Source organism: Vicia villosa, unplaced genomic scaffold (assembly GCF_029867415.1).
Source record: "Vicia villosa cultivar HV-30 ecotype Madison, WI unplaced genomic scaffold, Vvil1.0 ctg.001063F_1_1, whole genome shotgun sequence".
Lineage (NCBI taxonomy): Eukaryota > Viridiplantae > Streptophyta > Magnoliopsida > Fabales > Fabaceae > Vicia > Vicia villosa.
In genome coordinates this window covers 62,853-85,677 of record NW_026705468.1, presented here as the reverse complement: position 1 = coordinate 85,677, position 22,825 = coordinate 62,853, and the positions used below count along the sequence as shown (strand labels likewise).

General features: G+C 33.1%; 1 protein-coding gene across 1 annotated transcript; it reads right to left on the bottom strand.

Annotated features, from left to right (window-relative positions):
• Positions 1–705: 705 nt before the first annotated feature.
• Positions 706–21,053, bottom strand: LOC131633047 (protein ENHANCED DISEASE RESISTANCE 2-like). The gene is made up of 22 exons (XM_058903757.1): positions 20,618–21,053; positions 19,813–19,887; positions 19,574–19,627; positions 17,755–17,820; positions 17,446–17,504; positions 17,013–17,089; positions 16,609–16,725; positions 15,931–15,965; positions 13,816–13,916; positions 13,170–13,265; positions 12,681–12,745; positions 11,969–12,040; positions 11,589–11,759; positions 9,535–9,734; positions 9,328–9,394; positions 6,230–6,405; positions 5,845–5,946; positions 4,658–4,705; positions 4,142–4,285; positions 3,952–4,047; positions 2,185–2,286; positions 706–1,143 (listed from the first exon to the last, which is right to left on the bottom strand). Exons 1-22 carry the CDS (start codon positions 20,837–20,839, stop codon positions 1,051–1,053), a joined length of 2,238 nt encoding a protein of 745 aa, XP_058759740.1. The 5' UTR covers positions 20,840–21,053; the 3' UTR covers positions 706–1,050.
• Between the last annotated feature and the right edge of the window lie 1,772 nt (positions 21,054–22,825).

Sequence of the window (22,825 nt, the reverse complement as noted above, 5' to 3'; positions counted from 1 at the left end):
ATCACTACTATTACTAAGGCTATTTATAATGGTTTGCATATTCAACACCCTCTTTTTTTAATTTTTTATTTTCCACATCATCTTCTCTTTCTTCCACATAATAATTCAACACTCATTTAATTTTTACTCACTACAATGATTTTGTTTAATAAAATTCAACACCCAATTCAACACACAATAACCAATAAAATTTTGCAAAGTAATATATGTGGGTCCACACTTTCTCATTCAACATGTTGAATGTTTTCAACACATATTAATTCACATCATTTTCAATTCTTTATTCAACACCTCATTGCACCTATTCTATTCAACTATTGAATAATTTTTTTAACACCCCTATTGTAAATGGTCTAAAGGAAAGGGATGGAAAGCCTCCATCATGAAGATACCAATTGCCGAATCAATTTATGACATTTGGCAATATAGAAATACTGTGAGTTTTGGATAGGATGTGGATAACACAAACATATATTATTATACTATTGTATATAGGGGTTGGCTAAATAGAAAGCTTCAGATCATCTTGCTAGATTAATGATGTAATTGATCTAGATCAAGCTTAGTCCTGCTAGTTGATTGGATCTTAATTGATCTAGATCAAGCTTAGTCTTGCTAGTTGGTTGGATCTTTGATCACCTTGTAAGAACTGTTTTTGAATTAATATATATACCATTTGATTAAAAAAAAAAATTGATATTCACATTTTTATGTAAAATTCCATAAATTTAACTGCAAAATACTCTAAATTCTTATAGTTTTGAAATTCCTCCAATGTTTTTAAAACAATGAAAATTACATAGAGGAATTAGAGTTCCCTCAAAAAATAGCACTCCCTCGTCCAAACACATGCATAAGAAGACAACGTGTTGATTTTGCGGAGGAATGTACTTGAATGAGAGATACAAAAGAGAAACAAAAATAAAAAACAGAAACCAAAGTATTTGCAGAAAATTCACTCAGACTTTTCTTTCTCAATTGAGTTCCGTTGTAGTTTGAGTCATAATAATGAAATGGAACTGAGTGATTTAATATTTCTGGTACAACACCTTAAACCTCCAATGGTATGGCAGATTCAAGCTTCAAACGGTTTAATCGGACAGTTCCAAGAATGTATTCTGGCAGCTCCGCCTCTTCTTGTGCCTGCAAATATAACATCAGTCAATATTTGAAATAGTTGAGAGGCATATACTGATGAAACACGGTTGATGCATATCTCTGAATATTTGCCACATGACATTACTCTGAATACTTGCCACACAACATATAATGTAACATTTGCAGGCAAATGACATTTTAATGTTATTGCTGTAACGAAAGGATAAATTTTGAGGGAGGGGGGAGTTCAACTAGTTTGAGCTAGATGCTGGTACATGGTTCAATCTCCAACAGCAATTTTTTTTTTTGTATTTCTGGTTTGAGCTAGACGTTGGTCCATGGTTCATCTCCGACAGCAACATTTTTTTTGTATCTCTCATTAGTATTAATGTAAAACAAGTTATTGATACTTATAAATCAATAACTAAAAAAAAAAAAGAATGATAGACAACAAATTCAAAAAGTTGTGTTGTCTCTTTATTTTTGTTTAGGCTAGATACAGGCTTGTAAGAACCTAAGAATTACTACTTCAATTGCTAATTCTGTCAAAGAGGGACGGAGATATAATCAGTTCCAACCATTCCCTTCTAGAAATATACAGGTTTTCATATAGTTGGTTTTTCATTTTATGTATTTTTAACATAATTATGGTATATGCCTGCTAAACTATCTTCTTACCAAATGAAACATAACCTGTGAGTGTGTGGTAGTTACATATTATGATGACGAATAAAATTAATAAAGAAAAGGAGCGAGAACGCATTTGAGAAGAGATCCAAATTCCAATCTCTCTTCACATGTTAGTACATGGGAATTCTCTTTATATGATCATGAGCTTGGTACCAAATAGAAATCATAAATACAATCCTATCCCATAATGAGATTAAGGGCAAACAGAGACACTCTTGAAGAGCATCCCTCCATGACCAATACACATAAGAATTGCATAAAAGCACAGTTCTATAAAACCGCAGCTTCCATATTCTCGCTAAATATCAAGTCTATATAAAAGAAACTAGGGAAGATGAAACCATTAGTAGATAGTTTGTCCAGAACAATTATGACCAGAGGCAGAAAGGCACAAACCTCTATCAAAATGGCAAGGTCAACGACTAGGCTTGTAACATAACCTAGAACAAGGCCAATGACACCTCTAGCTACAGAGGATGATCCAATATCCACATCAATCTGCATAATACAAAAAAATTACCTTGAAAGTTTAATCTTTTTTGACAGTAGATGAAAGTGAAATTTATTGGACAACATGAAAATGGCTGATATCTTACACATATATTGTATACTAAAGCTCAACTCAACAACCAACTAGCATATTATCATCCACAATTTCAATAAAGTTGAATTGGAAATTTACAATGATTGGCAGAATTCAAATTAAAAAACACAAATGAATGTTAAAGTTTTGTAAACAACAACATGGAGCGTGCAATTTACATGGGATACCTGAAACTAACATGATATTAATAACAACCCTGATCCATTTTATATTACATGGTCCCTATAAGGTCTTAAACAAACACCTTGGACTTGGTCAGAAAGACATTAAGCATTGTTGCAACTTGGGTTCACTCCTAGTAAATGCGATCTTTTTTGTTCACACTTATGGTATCGCTCATTATCTACTAGCCTTACTCCTATGTAGATGACATATCATGATTGAGATTACTAAGCCCAATTCAACCGCCTCTATCCAGCAACTTGGTCAGCTTTTGACGATTTCTTGGAGATTGAATTATAATTTATAACATTAATGATGACTCTGATTTTTTCTCCTAGTCTTTATTCATATGAGCAGTGGCGGAGCCACGTTTGATCCAGGGGGTGCAACTGAACCCCCTCAAAATTGAAATTTTAGTTCAATACTTTTAATTATGGCCACTTTGCACCCCCTGAGATAATAAAATTTGCACCTTGTGTTCTGTTGTGCTGTCTGTCTCTTAATTTAGTCTATCCTCCTACTCTCTCTCTCACATGCTAGTTTTTAACGTTACTTATTATAATTTAATGCTCTCTCTCTAACGTTAATCAATCCTACTGACACTCTCTCTCACTCATTCTCACATGTTAGTCTTCAACTATCATTTATAATAATAAATTAACAATTCCATACAAAAATTAAAGTCAACGAGAATATAACCAATGACCTTTTAAATTAGAGTTAAAAGGTAGTGCACTGACAGTGTAAAATAATTTTACACTGTCATCCAATAGAAAATTATAAATGTGCCATGTCATTAAGTTTTTTTTAAATAAAAAAATGGTTTAATTGGATACATGGGTGATGATTGGTTGACAGTGTAAAAATATTTTACACTGTCAGTGCAGCACCCCTTTTCTCTTTAAATTAAAAAAATTTAGAGTTAAACATTAATCATTAGGCTGATACAACATATCATGTAATTTTGCAAATAATATCTATATAACTTAACTAATGATTTGTTTTAATTAATAAATTTATATATATATATATATATATATATATATATATATATATATATATATATATATATATATATATATATATATATATATATATATATATATATATATATATATATATATAAATATAATTTATTTATAGTTTGAGAAATCTATATTTATTTTTGAGAAGATCTAAACTATAATATAAATTCATAAAGTATCATTATAGTTTTTGTAATATATAAATTGAGTATATTCGAGTAAAAGGTTACCACAATCACATCTATCAGAATTCAGAAAAACCAGTTTCAGATTCTAACAAGTTCTCTCTTCAGTTTTATTTCTCTTTCTGTAATCTTCTCACCCCTACTCTAGTCAAAGTAAAACGGAGAAGAAAGGCCAAGATAATATTACCTCCAAAAAGTTATCTTGTCTGAAGTATTTACAAGTCACAGCTTTCCCTAACAGGCAAGCTTTGGTTCCAACAGCCCTCTTGACCATCCAATATCCCTATTCCCATTGAAAAATATTAGCTACCCAAGGACATAAGGCATCAAACAGAGCATATATATTTATTTATAACTTTTGATCAAGAATCGCACACCTCGACTATACTTGGAATAAGTTTGAATGTTGAGTCCCGAAACACATCACTTCCATCAACAAACTTAGCCAACAGAGATTTTTTATTTATCGGCCTGTCAGCTGCATAATATAGAACCAGACTGTAGTTTGGTTTAGCAGGAACCTGAAAATTGAATATAATATGAAAAAAGAGAAGAAAAGAAAACTTCCGTGAGAAACTGGTTTATACACTTAAACTATAATTTTCAGAGGAATCATATTTGCTCTTATTCATATGTACTCATACAATGCTATGATATAAAGGCAGAGTGGGTTATGAAATACCAAAATAAGGGATAAAAACTGGGACTTTTTCCAATGCTAACTAATCTTCCCTCAATTTGGTGCAATTAAAATATTTAAAATTCTAAATTGCTTAAGCGTTGATCGGCACCAAAGCCCCACAACCACCACCCCTTTCCAAAAAAACATGACAATCATTCTGTGTTTTGCCTAAGTATCAAAATGAGACTCGTGAATAATCAAGGACCTATACCTGGAGATTGATGACAAGAATAAATGGAAGCTTTTTGGCAACTTCTGACTGAAATTCAGAGGGAAAGTATTAGCCAGTGCAATAATAATATAAAATAAATTAATAATGTCATAATCTGCAGCTTATGGTTTCCAAAAATCAAGATGAAATACACAAACAATTCCAACCACACAAATATTAGCATGCACTGGATTAAAAGGCTTAAATAGTAACAAAATAACATTATTTAGGCATTTGCAGAAAAGATACAGCTCGGGGAAAAATGTAAAAAAAAAAAGAGGATGTAAGAGGAAAAAAGTAGATGATTTTCATGATTGAAGAAATATACAGGTTTAGAGAATTTGAGAGATAAACAGAGAAATCGTTGATGATCTGATTTCTGATTTTTGATATCCTGGCTCTTATTCTTTGGATGAGAAAGCTTAAGATCAAGCCTAGATTTTGATACTCTGAATAAGAATTAGTTTGTTCCTAGAATAAGGGTTTGTTCCTAAAATAAGGAAAATAAATCAGAAATTGATTTGTTCTCATTAAGTGTAATTATTTAGTGTAATTACTTGTATAGCCCTGTAACCTTTATATATTCAAGAAATAATAATGATAAAGACATCAAGCCAAGAATCATGGACGGATACAATGTCAGTGCAAGCCACTGACAGAACAATCTAGACACCAATACCAACTAATTGAATAACTACTATCGTTAGTTATTCAATTCAACTAATACTTAACCAACTTAGCACTCTAGTGAAATGAATGCAAGCTATTAGCTAGAATACCAATAATATGACAGTATGTTGGGAAATCAATTCAAATTTCCAAATAAATGCAAGTGAGTGGAAATTTAAGAAGTACACTCTATGGATGAATGTATCTCTTAAGAAATGTGGTTGGGCCTAACTCATCCCTACAAAACCAGCTTGTAGGGTAAGGAAAGCCCCCACTTGGAATAAAAGCTCCATTGGAATAAGAAGTTAATGAAGGCTTTATCAAACACACTAATTTTTACCTTAAACAACTATTTCTGCAGCAGTAAGAACATGAGAATCTCAATCCTTGGGTTAATTCGTGGTTTAGCAAAGTCATTTAATAAGATGTCCAAAGCAACTGAGCATGTTTCCCCAAGGATACTTTACAATGATATATTTGAGGATTAAAGAGAGAAAATCTAGAAATTCTAATGCTACCTGAACCAAACACCGAGGATGCAGGGCAATTCTATCGACAGATTTGTTGACTGTAAACCAATCTACTGCTATGAGCTTGAGAAGAGGATCTCCTCCAACTACCTACATGACAAATTTTGTAAATGGAAACGAGCATTCATCGAGGACAAAAGAAAGTAACGAATGGGAAAAAACTATTCAAAAGTACAGAAAGATTTTAGTTTGAATAACATTGTTTTAAAATTAAGAGAGGTTGATAAATGAATTTGCAATAAATAAATAAATAATAATGGCAGAGTTTAAATGAAGCACATGCGAGCTATTATGGCATAGCTTATCGAACATTTTAAAAAATGTTTTCTTGTCCTTTTCCCCTATAGCCGAATAATTTAAAGGGTTAACTCACCTTAGAGTTATCTTTAAGATAGTTTTTTCCTCTAATCATAAATCCTTTTCCACTGGGAGAAGTCCAACAGTTTGTGTCCTTGTCATCCATTCCTTTGCCCAAAGAACCATGTATATCGCTTGGATTGAATGTGATAGGAGTGATACGAGGATCCAATTCTCCGCTTAGATCAGGAGCTGCTTGAAATGACCAGGTATATAAGACTTAATACTGAATGAAATCAAGAAGTTAAGAAGTGGCATGAAACTCTAACCAGTTCCTTCCAAATGATAGAATGGTTTATTCATTTTCACTATTTAGGTGGACTGATTATAGGTATTATCATAAACCAACTATCCCAAAAGCTTAAGTTCTAAGGTGTAGCATGTGAGTAATTTAATACTTTAACAAGACTTCTCACACAATAGCCCCTTGGCTATGAAACATGGATAATGTACAAGTCTAACCTACATTGTGCTGAAATTTGGGGTTCGCTTACTTTCTAACAATATTTTCAGTTTTCACTTTGTATGCGGGTAGCTGGATATGGATTTTTCTTTTAAGATAGTGATAGAGAAAAGGATATAATCTAACTAGAGAGAATGCATTTCCAAAAATGACGAAAAAAATTATAAATTTTCAGAATTTTAAGAAGTTCTCTATTTATTTTTAAAACACATTTTCAAAAACATTTCACAGTGTCTTCTCTAATCTACTATCTATTTAAGAATTTTAATTTCATGTTATAATTCTATCCACCACTCAAATAATTAAAATCAATTTTTAGGAGCTAATTAGTCATTTTAATATTTTATTTGTCATTCTTTCCATTTCACTTCTTTCTTACCTTTTCATTTTTTTTTTAATGATTTTTTTTGCTTTCACTTGTCTTTTCTCTCTTACTTTTTCATTATTTATTATTGTTGTTTTTTATTTTCACTTTTCTCTTACTTTTCAATTTGTCTACTTTCTTTCTTCTCTCTTTTAACTTTACTTCTCTCTCCTCTTTTAATTTCACATTTTAAATTAAAATTATATTTCTTCTAATATAATATCTCCATCTCACTTTCTCCATTAATATTTTTCCAATTCTCTATTTATTATTTAATTTATATTATCTTCATATTTTCACTCTTATCAAAGAAAGTCTAGACATCTGAATGCACGGGTCTCTTGCCAATATTTATTTATTTATTTATTTATTTTATCGGTGGGAATGGAAACAAAAAAACACCACCAGAAGTAGCACTTAACTTCTGTTAAGAAGAATGGAGGTAACAAGGACCAGACTCTAGACCACACGGTCTAAAAAGTATAACTTCATAATATTTGTATAAAGGTGAGAATGTAATAATTGGGATACTTGACAGAGCTCTAAACTTGAGAAGATCAAGAATCCTTAGGTAACAGGATCAAAAAGGAAAAAAGAAACATAAGTGCAAAAGAATAGTTATACTTCTAAGTCTCACTCATATAATGAACTTTATATTATGGAAGGTACGGCTAGAGTAGTTCTATATAAATAGTCTAGGTGGAATCATTTGTAACAGATTAACATTGACATATCTCAGTCTCACTCATATAACTCAAAAGAATAGTTATACTTCTAAGTCTCACTCATATAATGAACTTTACACTCCCTTTAGTCCCATTTATAAGAAAAGATTCTCTTTTTAGATACATTGAATAAATAATGTATCTGGACAATATATTGGCCAGATACATTATTTATTCAATGTATCTAAAAAGAGAATCTTTTCTTATAAATGGGACCGGAGGTAGTATTATGGAAGGTACAGCTAGAATAGTTCTATATAAATAGCATAGGTGGAATCATTTGTAACAGATTAACATTGACATATCTCAGTCTCACTCGTATAATGAAATTCACTATTTTTATATGTCTCTGAAATAAAACAAATCACCATGTTCCTACCCAAGTTCTTTATTTTTCCTGAGTGACATTAATAATGTGTTTTAAGAAATATAATATTACCGTGTAACTGTGCACCCAAAATTTAGTTGTAAAAGGTTCTTTTATTATTATGTAGTTCTAGTATTTGAAAAAATGTAGGTATAGACCAGCTTATGCATGAGCATGATTATGAGTAATTAGTAAAAATTATAGTGTTTTCTTCACCTTAATTCTCCTCTGTTTTCATGGTCTCTCTCCCTAATAAAACAGCCATTTTAAAACACGGTATCATATAGATATCAATATTTTTGTTGGAATTTCCACCTTTATTGCGGTTTGTCCCTAGTCGCCTAATTGTGGCATTTGGCTTGCCTTCATTGCAGCCTCCAACAACTATATTGTGTTGCCTTTAAAGGAGGTGGATTTAGTCCCACATTGCTTAGAGATATGGCATGTGTAGTGCTTATAAAACTTGGACAACCCTCATCTTACAAGCTAGTTTTGTAAAGATGAGTTAGGTTCAACCCAAATTCTAAGATGGCATCAGAGCTATCCTAGATCTATTGTTGGGCTTTCTGCATCATCCACGCTTCGGGCTCATTGAGGCCCGAGCGTGAATGGGTGTGTTGGAATTTCCGCCTTTATTGTGGTCTGCCCCCAGTCGCCTGATTCTAAGATGGTATTGGAGTTCCCAATCTCTTCGGGCTCACTGAGGCCCGAGCGTAAGGGAGTCGCCTGATTCTAAGATGGTATTGGAGTCCCCAATTTCTTCGGGCTCACTGAGGCCCGAGCGTAAGGGGGTCGCCTGATTCTAAGATGGTATTGGAGTTCTCAACTTCTTCGGGCTCACTGAGGCCCGAGCGTGAGGGGGTGTTGGAATTTCCGCCTTTATTGTGGTCCGCCCCAGTCGCCTGATTTTAAGATGGTATTGGAGTTCCCAACTTCCCAAAATTTGGTCCGCTATTTTTCCTAAATTAGAAACAGTTGGTTCATAGTCACTTAACGTTCTTGGCAGCTGATCAGTTTTCTTTGGCCTGCTAAAGGTGTTTTTAAGTGTGTTTGACAAATGATCAAAGTTCAATTTGAAAAGGTAAATATGTTCATTGGATAGTCTAAGTACATAGAACTAACTATGTACAGAAAATAACAATAGCTCTGGTCTTTTAACCCTAGCAAATACCAAGCAAACAAAGGAAAAGCTGACCTGCAGTTCGCTTCAAAGCTAAGGATGTGATTGCCCATGAAATATTCTTTAGTTTGACTCTTGACTCCTGATAAATTGGATATGATGTTAAACAACAGAACTTAACAAAACAAATACCTTTTCTTTATTTCAGATCAATCACGCAACAAAAAGTACTAATATCTATTGTAAACTACTTCTATAGTTGATAAGAAGAAATGAGCAAACCTTTGGATCATGCTTTTCCTCGTCATCACTTTCTTCACCTGAAGATGATGATTCAGCAGCAATTGCATCATAAAACTCATCTTGTACTTCATCCTCATATTCAGAAATGGAAATGGAAGAATCAGATATTTTGGAGTGAACTATTGTGGTGGCATTTTCTTGGTGGAGTGCTGGATTGGCTGCGATGTATTCCTTTAGACCTGAACCATTATTTAACAACATCTATTTAATGTCTCTTGAATAGTATTCACAGACTAATTATTCAATATCAGAATTTAAAGCACACCAAAAGGGCATAGGAAGCAATTTTCTTTTGTTTTGAATTTTAACAGAATATAAATTTAACTACTATACAATGAACAATGTAAAATAGTATTAAACATCCAATCATATATCACCGTAGATATTTGTGAAGTGTGCTTGTGGAAAATACAATAAGGGGTTCCATGCTCACGTGATGAATGCAAGAGGGCGTTTAGGTATGCTGAATATCTGAATAGTGAATGAATCCTCCCAACCCTAGAGGTTGGGATATTTATAGCCACGTCTCATGGGCCAAGTTGTGGGTGAAGAACCGGTTACAACCCAGCTGCTTGACTATGGCGTGGGAATGGGAAGACTCGTTCTTCCCCATGGATAGGAGGAACGGTTTCTTCCTTGGAGAAGTGGCAATAACGGCCCTTTCACAGGGACACGCGGTCTGCTACATGCTCAGAATTATCACTTAATGACTTCTAGTTTGGGCCAAGCGCCCATGCCCAAATGAGCTGGTTCGAGTCAGGCTATCTCAGGATCCGCTACGTCATGCCCGCCCGACTTTTCCTCCTCTTCCATTGCCGAATTAAAGTTCCCAGTCCATGAAGATATTTTAAGAAAATGTTGGAAAACCCTCCATAACTGCAACAACCTCTGCAGTCTAATGATGGGCCACTTTATTTGCCTTCTTGCAGCGGTACAACATCTGTAGTGTGATGGGTTGAACGGGTGGGTTTAGTCCCTCATCACATAGGAATATCGACTTTGTAGTGCTAGAAGACTTGGACAGTCTTCACCTTACAGAACTATAAGGATACAAGGATGTAGAGTGAGAGATATTAGCAAAGACCTTATAGTGCTACAAGGATGTGAAGTGAGAGATACGAGCAAAGAAGGTATTCATGTACGCAACAGAGATAGAGGAATTGGAGGCTTGGTGCTCCTTATACAACTTGGGGAAGTCAGTAAACATGGCCAAAGGTGCGGGTCGGAGGATCCAAAGGTGGCATAGTGACGAGATTTTCCTAGTTTGCAAGGTTGACCATGACCGCCACTGTAGGTGGCCAAAGAAATGGAGTCAATAGATGCAAGAGGGATGTCCGTATCTGAAGAAGGTCTTGTTGATGCAAGCAGCAGCAAGATACACCATGCAGACTTCAAAATAGGTAGACTTTTTCACGGATAGGAGATCTACTTCTAGGTATTGTGTCTTTGTTGGTAATAACTTGGATCTCTTGGAAGAGCAAGAAGCAGAATGTTGTGACAAGCGTTGCTCATTTGTGAACTTATATGACTAAAAAAGTAGCTTAAAGAACTGAGTATTGGGCCCGTTTCACAAGTGTTGCTCATTTGTGATAATCAGGATGCCTTGTATATCATCTCAAATCCAATGTTCCGGGAGAAAACCAAACACGTTGAGATAGATTGTCAATTCATCATGGAGAAGATCTTATCAGAAAACATTACAACGACCTTATGAATTCAAATGACCAATTGGAAGTATTCACTAAGTTATTTAAAGGTCCTCAAATTGATTACAAGGATTGCTTGATGCATTTGATTTATATGCTCCAGCTTGAGATGGAGTGTTAGAACTAATGTAAATGGGTAATTATAGAGTTACACCAATTAGGGATTTTTAAATCCTTGTATTTATTATTGTATACGTAATTAGTTTTGGGCCAAACACACACTACAAGCAATTAGTTTGGGCCACATATTTTTAATAATTCCAACTGCCAGAAATTCTAGACACTTTAGAGAGATGTAAGACGAAAAAGATAGCTCAAATACTTAACCTGCCACTTGGCACAGTAGCGCATAAGAAATGCTCCTCTCAAATTTTGAGCACTGTTTGTTCCTCCATCGATTCCAGGATGCAGAATGTATTTCTAAAGTGTGGGTCACTAGACATCTTGGCCTATTTGATACCATTGGTGTGTTTAAATTTCTGATCTCCCAAGTAGATGCTGCAGCCAGAATATAAAACACAAGGATAAAATTAGTCAATGAATAAGCCCAAAATACAGACGTCGGTGGCTATATTTTTCTATGTTATTTTTGAAAATATTGTAACTTCATATTCCTACAACTGACAGCAGCTTTTGAATGAGCACAAATACCAAACACCACTCTACTAGTCAATTCCTAGGATTTAATGCAAAAAGTGTCATCTTACGATTAATTTTTGCACGTCGATAACCAGATCTTTTAGGCTTGTTCTTATGTATAGCTGGAAATTGCAAGATTGCTGCATGGATAAAATACATGGAGCACTTCAGCATAGATTTCCAAGTAAGTTGAAATACAGCATGATTTCAACTAAACAGAAAACCAATCAAATACTGATAAAATGGTAATGACTCATGTCGTAAATTTTTCAACAGCCACCATAGCAATGACAGATTTCTGTACTTAAAAACTGATGATAACTTTGAAAGTATGATACATGAAATTCACTTTTGCAGTATTATTGTATTTCGATGAGTATTGTTATAAATAATACAAATAGGTGGGTGTAAAATGCCATATAAATACAGTAAATATGGTAATGTTAGTTTTCCTATTTATTAAGATTCCTTGCATACAATGAATAGCACATACCTGTACACACACACACATACAAACATTCTTACATGCAGGTTCCCTCATATGCTTTCTCATTTTCCTTTTTATTGTTGTACAAAATCATGTGAATATAGCGAAGGCTAATATTTATATTTATTATGATTTAATACACACACAAGTTTGATGTGTAATACACACAGATGCATTCACGTGCTTTCTCAACAAGTATTGTATAAGAGTCCCTGTTTCTTATAAATTCAACAGGAAAATGAAGAACATAACACTACAATACAAGCAATGAAAGTAAATGACCATATTCTTACTGTATGCTCCGTCTTGTCCACGAAACCATTGCCTAGAGAAGACAATATCCTGCTTTGGATGCCACCTGGGTTATGTTTAAAAGGAATTGAGGAATAATATTCTAAAAAGTAAAAGATGCAATAACATATTAATAATACAATATTTGAGAAGACAAAGAAGTGAGAAAATTGTAGTTATTTTATAACTAAAATTTCATCACAGCTAACTACAGCAAGGATCGATCCTAAAACACAAGGATAAGTAAACTTATCGCGGGGCTAATATGAATAATTCTACATGACAGAAGTCAAAGTAAATAGAAAAAATCAAGTTAGCCTTAGCTAGAAAACACAAATTTTCATCAATGAAAAATAAATACTTTGATAACACAAATGAGGAATGATAGAAATTTTAAGTTTACAGAACAGAACAGAACATCCTATTACAGAAATCCAGTTGCAATTATGTTATATTTATGATTTTTGAAAGGGTTAACATCAATTGATTACCGGGATAGATATTTAGGATCATATGTCCCATAAACAACGTCATAATGTCCATCATAAGATTCTACACGCTCTAAGTCACAAAATAACATATCCCACCTGCAACAAATACAATTATTTTGAAGAGATTAAAAGCCGTTTAGTTTGGGAAAATACTCTTCTGCTTCTGTTGTTGTGTACTTATACATTGATAATTATAAAAACAAATATATTTTTTCAGATTTTTCCTATTTTCAAATAGAGTATACATTGATAATTATAAAAACAAATATATTTTCAGTTTTTTCCTATTTTCAAATAGAGTTATGCTAACATGTGCCCGCAGCTAACATGTGCCCGCACATGTTAAGAAACCTATAAAAGGAAAGTTTGTCTTGAAAAAATAAAACAAAAATATTAATTATATGTTTTTAATAAATTCAGTCCGCAATTTCCTAGATAAAATTTATTTATTTAGTTCTAATATTATATAGGAAATAGTGAAACAAATTTATGAAAATAGGAAAAAGTAAAACGAAATTACATTTTTGGTAAGTATTAGTGAAAATAAGTAATGGAAACAATAAACAGACATTTTTTCCAAACCATGCAGCCCCTAATTTTCCCAATAAGTTACCGAAAATTCAATAAATTTTTAGAGGTTACGTACTCATATCTTTTCTGTCGTTCAGTATTGAAAAGCACTTCAAAAACAGTATCTGCAGTTGCATCAATAACACCAACAGACTTTGCAAGGACGCCCTTACCATTCTACAAAGAACAAAAAAGTAACACATTAGAAATTAGTTATATCATAATGAAACAAAGCAGTAGCTCTATTATTTTAAATGCGACAGAAACATATCAAGGATTTTATACAATACTTTCCTAGGACAACAATATACACAAAGATGTACTTTTAAAAATAACTTTTGTACAGTATAACTACGAGCAAATACCGCTATTAGAAAACTCTCTGTCAAACTCAATTCCACAAGTTCATAATAGAGTTTGACCTATCCCATCCCTAAAAAACACACTTGTAAGGTGAGTGGTGTCACTTTATATGAACTTTTATTAAGATTTATCTTTAACCAATGTGGGACTGGTGTTTTTTCCAATACAACCCATCACACTCAGCACTATTGGACTTGGTTTGTGGATATAAATAATGGATGACCCAAATTGTCGATATATGGAACTTGGTTTGTGGATATAAATAATGGATGACCCAAATTGTCGATATATGGAACTTGGTTTTTCCAATACACCCCCTTACGCCCAACACTATTAGGCTTGGTGTGTATATAAATGGTGGTTGGCCTGAATTGATAGGCTCGTGATACCATATTATAATAGAGTTTGACATAACTCATCCTTACAAAACCGGCTTGTAAGGTGAGGGGTGTCACTCTGAAACTTTTAGGATCTATCTTTAACCAATGTGAGACTTGGATTTTTCCCAATAATTTTAGTTAACCTTTCACAGGACCCAAAATTTCAGAATAGCCAAAAGTAAAAAACTTGCAGTTTAATTATAAAGGACTTCACTAGTGGGGGGGGGGGGGGGGGGAGGTGGAGAGAGCTGACGGTGAGTTGATTAGGAAATCTCTTCGATTTACTATAAATAACTATTGATCCTGACTTTCCGGTAATTAGCCATCTACGTTATAACTACAAATGATAGTTGTTGATCTGTACAGCGATGCACCAAAGTAAATCTTTTCAGCAACTTATGCTGTTCAGGTTTCACAAACAACATATTGACAGAGAGAAATAAATAGTGGGGGGAGGTGGAGAGAGCTGACGGTGAGTTGATTAGGAAATCTCTTCGATTTACTATAAATAACTATTGATCCTGACTTTCCGGTAATTAGCCATCTACGTTATAACTACAAATGATAGTTGTTGATCTGTACAGCGATGCACCAAAGTAAATCTTTTCAGCAACTTATGCTGTTCAGGTTTCACAAACAACATATTGACAGAGAGAAATAAATAGTGGGTAATAAAAGAATCAGCAACAAGACAACTATTATATTCTTATGACTCCAGTTCACATGATAGACACGAGTGGAGAGAGCTGATATGGCTTAACCCCTGAACCAGAAGCTCATTCCTTTAAAGTCTTTTAGCAACATAAAACTTATGCGGTGAGTTGATTAGGAAATCTCTTCGATTTACTATAAATAACTATTGATCCTGACTTGCCGGTAATTAGCCATCTACGTTATAACTACAAATGATAGTTGTTGATCTGTACAGCGATGCACCAAAGTAAATCTTTTTCAGCAACTTATGCTGTTCAGGTTTCACAAACAACATATTGACAGAGAGAAATAAATAGTGGGTAATAAAAGAATCAGCAACAAGACAACTATTATATTCTTATGACTCCAGTTCACATGATAGACACGAGTGGAAAGCTAACTAGTTTTCAAGATATGTTTAATACTCCCTCCGCTCCTTTATAAGTGTCACTTTTTAGAAAAAAATTTGTTTCTTGTTAAGTGTCATTTCAAAGTTCAAAGTAGTAATAATGGTAGTTTTGTCAAAACTATCCCTAGTTATTTATAGAGAGAGAAAAAGGTAAAATAAATTACTAAAAAGTTAAGCGTATTATAGACAAAAAAGTACTAGTAATCATTGTTTAAAAAGTAACAACAGTTATTAGTTGTCTTGGTATGTGTAAAAAGTCAAAAAATGACACTTAAAAAGGAACGGAGGGAGTAATATGTATCACCCAGGAGCCTCCCCCACCCAAATAAGGGAACTTTATACATACCTTGTGATCAGAAACATCCTCAAAAATTCTAATTCCTGAAACCACAAACAAAAAGTATCTAGAAGGATAAGGATATTTTTATTATATCAAAACTAATATGAACAAGAACTACGAGTAGGAAAAAAGAAAAAATCATACGCAAAAGTATCGTTGTGTGTGTTAAAAGAGTCTAACAACCAAATCATGCAGCAAAAAGACAAATCATACACAACTACTCAAGCTTCTATGTCCCAAGTAAAATAATGATTTTCTTCCTTCATAGAGTTTCTTTTAATTTTCTTTTTTCTCTTTCCAGATAAATAAAAATTTTCTGCAAGGAAAACAGAAAAAAGAGTGCAAAAGAAGTGAGAAAAAATCCTCCAAATTTCCCCCCTTGAATTGTTTGATTACCTGGAGAATACTATTATTAGTTCAGTGTACCGACCTTCATATCATCCTCAATTCAGACCATGCAGTTGAAGTAATCATGATAAACTAAATGCCCTTTAATTACAGATTTGCATTCTCAACTTAGATTAACTAAAAAAGAGCCTTTATAACAGTTTCTAAATGCATTAAAATTAAAATATTTTATCAATATTAAGAAATCACTAAAAAGGAAAGGGCTATTAGAGCAATAAGCCGTCACTTCCTAGTAATAGGTTACAAAATAGTGTATGTTTATGACGAGAAAAATACCAGCCATAGTAAGAACACATTTCCATTGATGAGCTTCAACTGTGTCTCCATTATCCCCTTCAAACCCATCTGACCTACCAGCCAACTTTGATGATTGCCGTAACAGTGTCTCTGGGCCTTTCAGAAATATAGAGCAAGAGTAAGTTAAGAGAAACACCTACAGGAGTTTTAAAAAATAATGCAACAACTCCAGAAAATAGCAATCAGAAAAGAAACATGGGATTCCTTGCATAAATATAAATAATATAGAATCAAAACCACACCTTCACAACTATCACTCCATAATTTTCAGAACCAAATTGACTAAGATGCATTGTGGAACACATTATTCAATATAAAAATTATAAAAACATTGCCTCAAAAGCAATCCATGATGAATATCATTGATAAAACAATGTTTTTACCTTGGCCGATTCTTATTAGCTTCTTTAATCCATGGGCATACCGCCTCACTCTAGGTCGATGTCCTTCCAGATTGATCCTTCCAAAAATAAAGAGCAATGATATGTCAATTTATGATAAATCATCTAATAAAAGGACAACCTAAAAGGCAGAACACCTAACCATGCGCCCAACAAACAACAATTGTAAGCAATGTTCATTGAAATTATTTAAAGTTATCGTTGTTCATGGATTTCATAAGCAAAAAACAAAGAAAGAAAAAGAAATGGTGAGACAATATAAGGGGCCAGAAGCATTGCAATTCTTTGCTAACATGTATGATACAAACACCGTTATTAATCATTCACCAATTACAATTGTTAATAAGACCATTTAACTAATACTATTATATCACATATTAGCATGATGCATTAAAGATTGAAGGAAACATCATACTCCTCCTCCATGTTTAGTATGTCTCTGGTACTACCACCTCGTGACAATTCATACTCAGCCTGCAACGAGTATATATTCAGTAAATTAAAATCATAAGTAAATTATGGTAAATACCTTATAGTTTCATGACATCCCAGTTCTTTACAAAAATGGAAAAAGCTATAGAAAATTTTGAAATAGGAACTTCAATTCAAACCCCCTTACCCCAGAAATAGACTTCCAATCTCAATTAGGCTAGAGGGGTAGCAATTACTAACACTAATAACAAATGTGGCGCAAGCATGCCTTCCTCTAGCTATTTTATCATACCTGTTGCTTGGCATGATCAAATGCTTCTATCCATCCCCGGGCCTCCCCAGCTGTAGCACAGGCAATCTTGATGAAAATGGACAAGAAAAATAGTTAATTCTATGCTGAAAAATAAGGTAAGAGTTATAAAACCCATGGCATTCGGGGTTCATTCAATTCTAAAAAATTTGCTTCCAACATAAACAAAAAGATGCAGATACATTTGTGTGTTAGAACGATTGTTCAATCAAGAAACTGTATCAAACCTTTGAACAGGAAAATTAAAGGGAAAGTTTATATTATAAATTTTAAATCTAGGAACCTAGTTAATCATCTTGATGGCACTCCTCGCAGCAAGGGTGGTAATAAATTTGAGGGCCCGTTTATGTTATCAATTTTAATCTATGTGATAACATCAAAGTATAATTCAAAATAAGGAACTCTAGTTGTAAGTTTTTACTAGGAAGGAAAAATAACAAGTTGAAGTGGTTATTCAATAAATATTTATGCACTTAAATTGGCTTAAGGAAACACTCTTGAGCGGCTAATGGCTATTGTTTATTCATAAGTACTAACTTCATTTCTTGTTTTGGAACTGTTCATAAATTTGATATTATGCTGTGGAATTCGGCACATCCTTTTTAGCAAGACCATGAGGTAAAAAAAACTTAAGACAAGCATTGACATGGCTCTGCCACGAGGTGTTTTCAATTAGTTCTAAATCCCTAAAACTGCATGTAAAGTTCACCTACATGGGTCTCAGACTACAAGGTGAGACTCATTATGGTTTTTGCACTCAGTGCGTGCTGGGATGCTAACAAATTACAACGCTAGCATTTAACCTGAAAATGCAACCAGATAAGTACCGTAAAAAAGTCTTTGTTAAAAAAATCTAATTATGCACATAGAGCTTTGGAAGGGTGCGGTTAGGATGGAAATAGGTTAGGCCGAGTTAGGCTTTGCAGTGCCCAAATCTGGTCTAACCAAAAAATTCAAGGCCGAATTCTAGCCTATCACCCATCACAAGCTTATTATTAGGAAGACCTTTTTGAAAGTCTGATATGGCCTATAAGTCTACTTAAAAGCTTATTTCATACTAATGTCTCAAAGTAAGTAATATGACATATGTTTAACTAGTCTAACGAGCTAATACGTCAATGAGATTAGGTTATTGTTTGAGATTTAACATGATATTTAGAGAGTATAACTTTATATGACAATCTATTTCAAATCTATTTTATAATAATACATTTAAACATGTCAAAAATTCATTTAAGATAATATGCTTAAACTAATGAAAAGAAAATGTTTTTGGCAAAAAAAGATCAAATTGTTTAATGAAAAATACAAAATCTAATATAATAAGAATAGTTATAAAAATATATTATTGATGTTTACTTCGGTAGCCAGCCTGATAGGCGTTCTTTGTGATCTGGAGTCAGGCCTTTTTAGCTAAATAGGCCTTTTTTAAATCCATAGCCTTATTTATTTTCTTTAAAAAAAAGATATTGTCTCGCCTAGGCCTGAAGTAGGCTCGGACGTAGGGCCCTATCAGTCGGTCAGGCTTGTTTCCACCCCTAGGTTGGTGGTTTTTTTCTTAAGAAAAGTTGAAAGAAACCTAATCCATGTTTTTTGAAAATGATTAACATAACTTAGCAACAACTTTCACAATAGAACCTTATTATTTGGTTTTATATGTAGTAGAGTGAAACAAGTTACAAGATGATCAATGTTGAATTCTTCCAAACTGTTTTACCCGTTAAGAAGCATGCTGCATGGCAATGAGCTTTCAATCACTATAAAATATTATTAGACTAAGAAACTCAAAACTATAACTTACTTCTCCCTTTCTGGCCTCATCTAATCGATTGTAAAACCGTAAAACATAAAGATCCTGGGGAAGAAGACAAAAAAAATAAACTTAGCTTCCATCAAAAATATAAATTAAATGAAACAAGTAACTTAAATCACAAGATATTGTTATGACTTTAACCATAAACAGAATATTCCATATCCATCAAAACCAACATACAATCAGTTTAATTTAGTAACACATAGATTTGTATGCAAGAACTTTACCCCATCATTGACCTTTCGGCGACCTAGCTCCTCCACCATTAGTGTGGGTCCTACAACTCCTTTCCTAAGAGGTTTCTGCACATAAGAAAAGTTTGACAGTAAGCATTCTACTGTTAAAAAAACAAAACAGACAACAAACTAACAAGTGAAGTGGAACTACTATAAATTTACAACCCCATCTAAAAGACTATTATTGAAGCTAACAAGTATGCCTGTTCAATTATTATGAAAGGTGTATGACATGTCCAGTGGCCATGTATGTCTCTGCATCAATATCATATTTAAATATTTCGGTCTAACAAACTAAGGACAAAGCTCCACTAAGGTGAGGAATTCACTTTAAATATTAAAGTGAGTAACACCAATCATCTATAAACAAATCAAAAGTTGTTATCTATGAATCACAAACACCAGACACCTGAAACATGACACTGACACGTCGATCTCAGTAATAATTACAAAAAATGAATAAACTAAATGTAATGACAAGTGTTGCTATGAAGTTCTTTTTATAATTTATTATGCACATGTATGATAAATTAATTCAACTCTTAGATTTTCTCATTTTACTAACTATTCACTTTAAAATAGCCAAATCCACTAGCTAAATAGTGCTAGTAACTGAATTCAAGAAAAGTTTCGGTACAACTAGGAAATAAATCACAAAATTAAACACTAAACATCGCAGTAATTAGCATTTACTCATGATCTAACTTCAAACACTCTTCGGAATTAGTAATTACTACTCGGTGTTAATTAACAGTAAGCAATAATAAAGTAGCGTAAAGAAAGAGAAGAAACATACAATGGCGTGGTTTTCATGAGGATCACGCTTGTACATAGAAACATACTTTCCCCTAATGAAAAGGAATCGAAGATGACAATACTCACGACCAATGGAATTCACTCCCAAGTGATAAACCCAACCAAAAAACTCGAAAATTCCTCTTTCTTTATCTTCACCGCCACCTCGCTCCGATCCTCCGCTACCTGATTTGTTCAGCTCCGAAGCTGTTGCGTCGTCCATCGCACGATGCAGTTACGTCTTAATCAGTTATTCCTATCCGTTCTTCTGCAGCTACTTCTTGCTATTGTGAAAGGTGAAATGTGAAAATTTCTACAACACGCTTATTTTCATGAGTTGAATAATGAGGTGATTCAATTCAAGCTTGTCCTTTTTTTTTTCAATTTATTTTTGTGTATTATTGATTATTGCCTTTACATTGTGGGTCCCAGTTTAGGTTGATGATAGTGAGGTCCGACTGGTTGAGGTTGAGGTTGAGGTTGAGCTGACCGTCAAAGGGGTTTGTTAATTGTCATTAGGCGATGATAACACGTTACGTCGCACTTGCACTGATTTATTACACGTTAGAGGTTGCCACCTGGAAAAGCTTTGTTTTTATGCTTATTTTGTTCCTTTTTTTTGGTATTGTATTTGTATCGTCGTTTTCACTTTTAAAAAGGTTTAAAATTGTTTCCAAATTATTACTGTAAAAAGTTTGGATTCATTGAACGTAATATTTCTTTTTTTAAAATGGGAATTGACTGAACAGAAATTTTATTTTATTGTGCAATAACATGGAGTAATATTTTTATATAGAATAAATTTGAAATTTTTTCTCAAGTCTCACGGTGTTATAAAACTATGTGTTTTTTTTTTAATTGAGAACACTATAAATCTCATATACTAACTAAGATTATGCACTTGGATTCTCTAACTTTTTTTTTTCCATCTTTTTCTTCCTCTCTATCTCTCTTAATTTCACTCTCTCTCTTTATTGAAAAAAATTTGTTTAAGAGAGATGGAGAGAAAAAATAGTATTTAAAAATTGAATCCGTGTGAATATTGGATCATTGATTTATTGGTCGAATCACTGGGTCACTGGTTAAACCGGATGACTAAGTGCATGTTTGGATACACGTTTGCATAGCTAGACGCGCGTTTTGAAGAGTTTCCACCGTGAAAAAAGAGAAGCTACACTTTGTAGCTTCTAGCCAGACGCACGTTTGTGGCTTAGACACAAACTTCCTCCGTGTATCCAAACATACTCTAAACCAGATTAAATCAGATAATTCGGTTAAATAGATCGGTCATTATAACAAAACTATATAGGTATAAAACATATCGAATCAAATGATTCAGTCTCTACAAAATATAACCAGCACTTAAATTTTTTGAAAATATCATATCATAAATAAATTCACAAGTTTATAATTCCTCCGTCTCATAATAAGTGTCTCATTTGCATTTTTTCTATGTCTCAAAATAAATGTCTCTTTAGAATATCAATGCAACATTTATTACTTTTTTCCACTACTATACCCCTATATATTAGCTTTCACATTTTTCAACTACTCCACTACCTATAATAAATAAGGGTACTTTAGTAAATGATGTTAATTTTAATATTTTATCATTAAAATCAATACATTCAATCATTTTCTTAAGAACCGTGCAAAGCTCAAATGAGACACTTATTATGAGACGGAGGGAGTAATTTAAATTCAAATTTTAAACATTGATATTACACATAACAAAATAGTACAAAATTATAAAATATAATTGCAAAGTTTAATCGCAACATAATTTAATTGAATAATTTATAACAAAATAACTTTATTGTCTATTATATTTAATTTCAATGAAGAAAAAATTGTTTCAATGTTGGGATCTCCTTCTTCAATATCAAAATCATCTGCAACAAAATCAACCGCATCCGCAACATCTTTATTTTTTATTTTTTATTTCATTTCTTTTATTTTTTATTTTAATTTTCATTAAAATAAACGTCGTTTTAATTTTTAATAAAAAAATACTTAAACTGCCAGTTCAGGAAAATCGTCAGTTTTAGCGGTTTATGCCGATTTTGACCGGTTCAACGACATAATCTGATCCAACAATTGAATCAGACCAGTTATCTAGCCGGTTCTCGATTGGACCGATCCGACCGGTCTGGTTTTTAAAACATTGAGGAAAAGAGAAGGAGATAATTCAAAGTCCTTAGAATATATG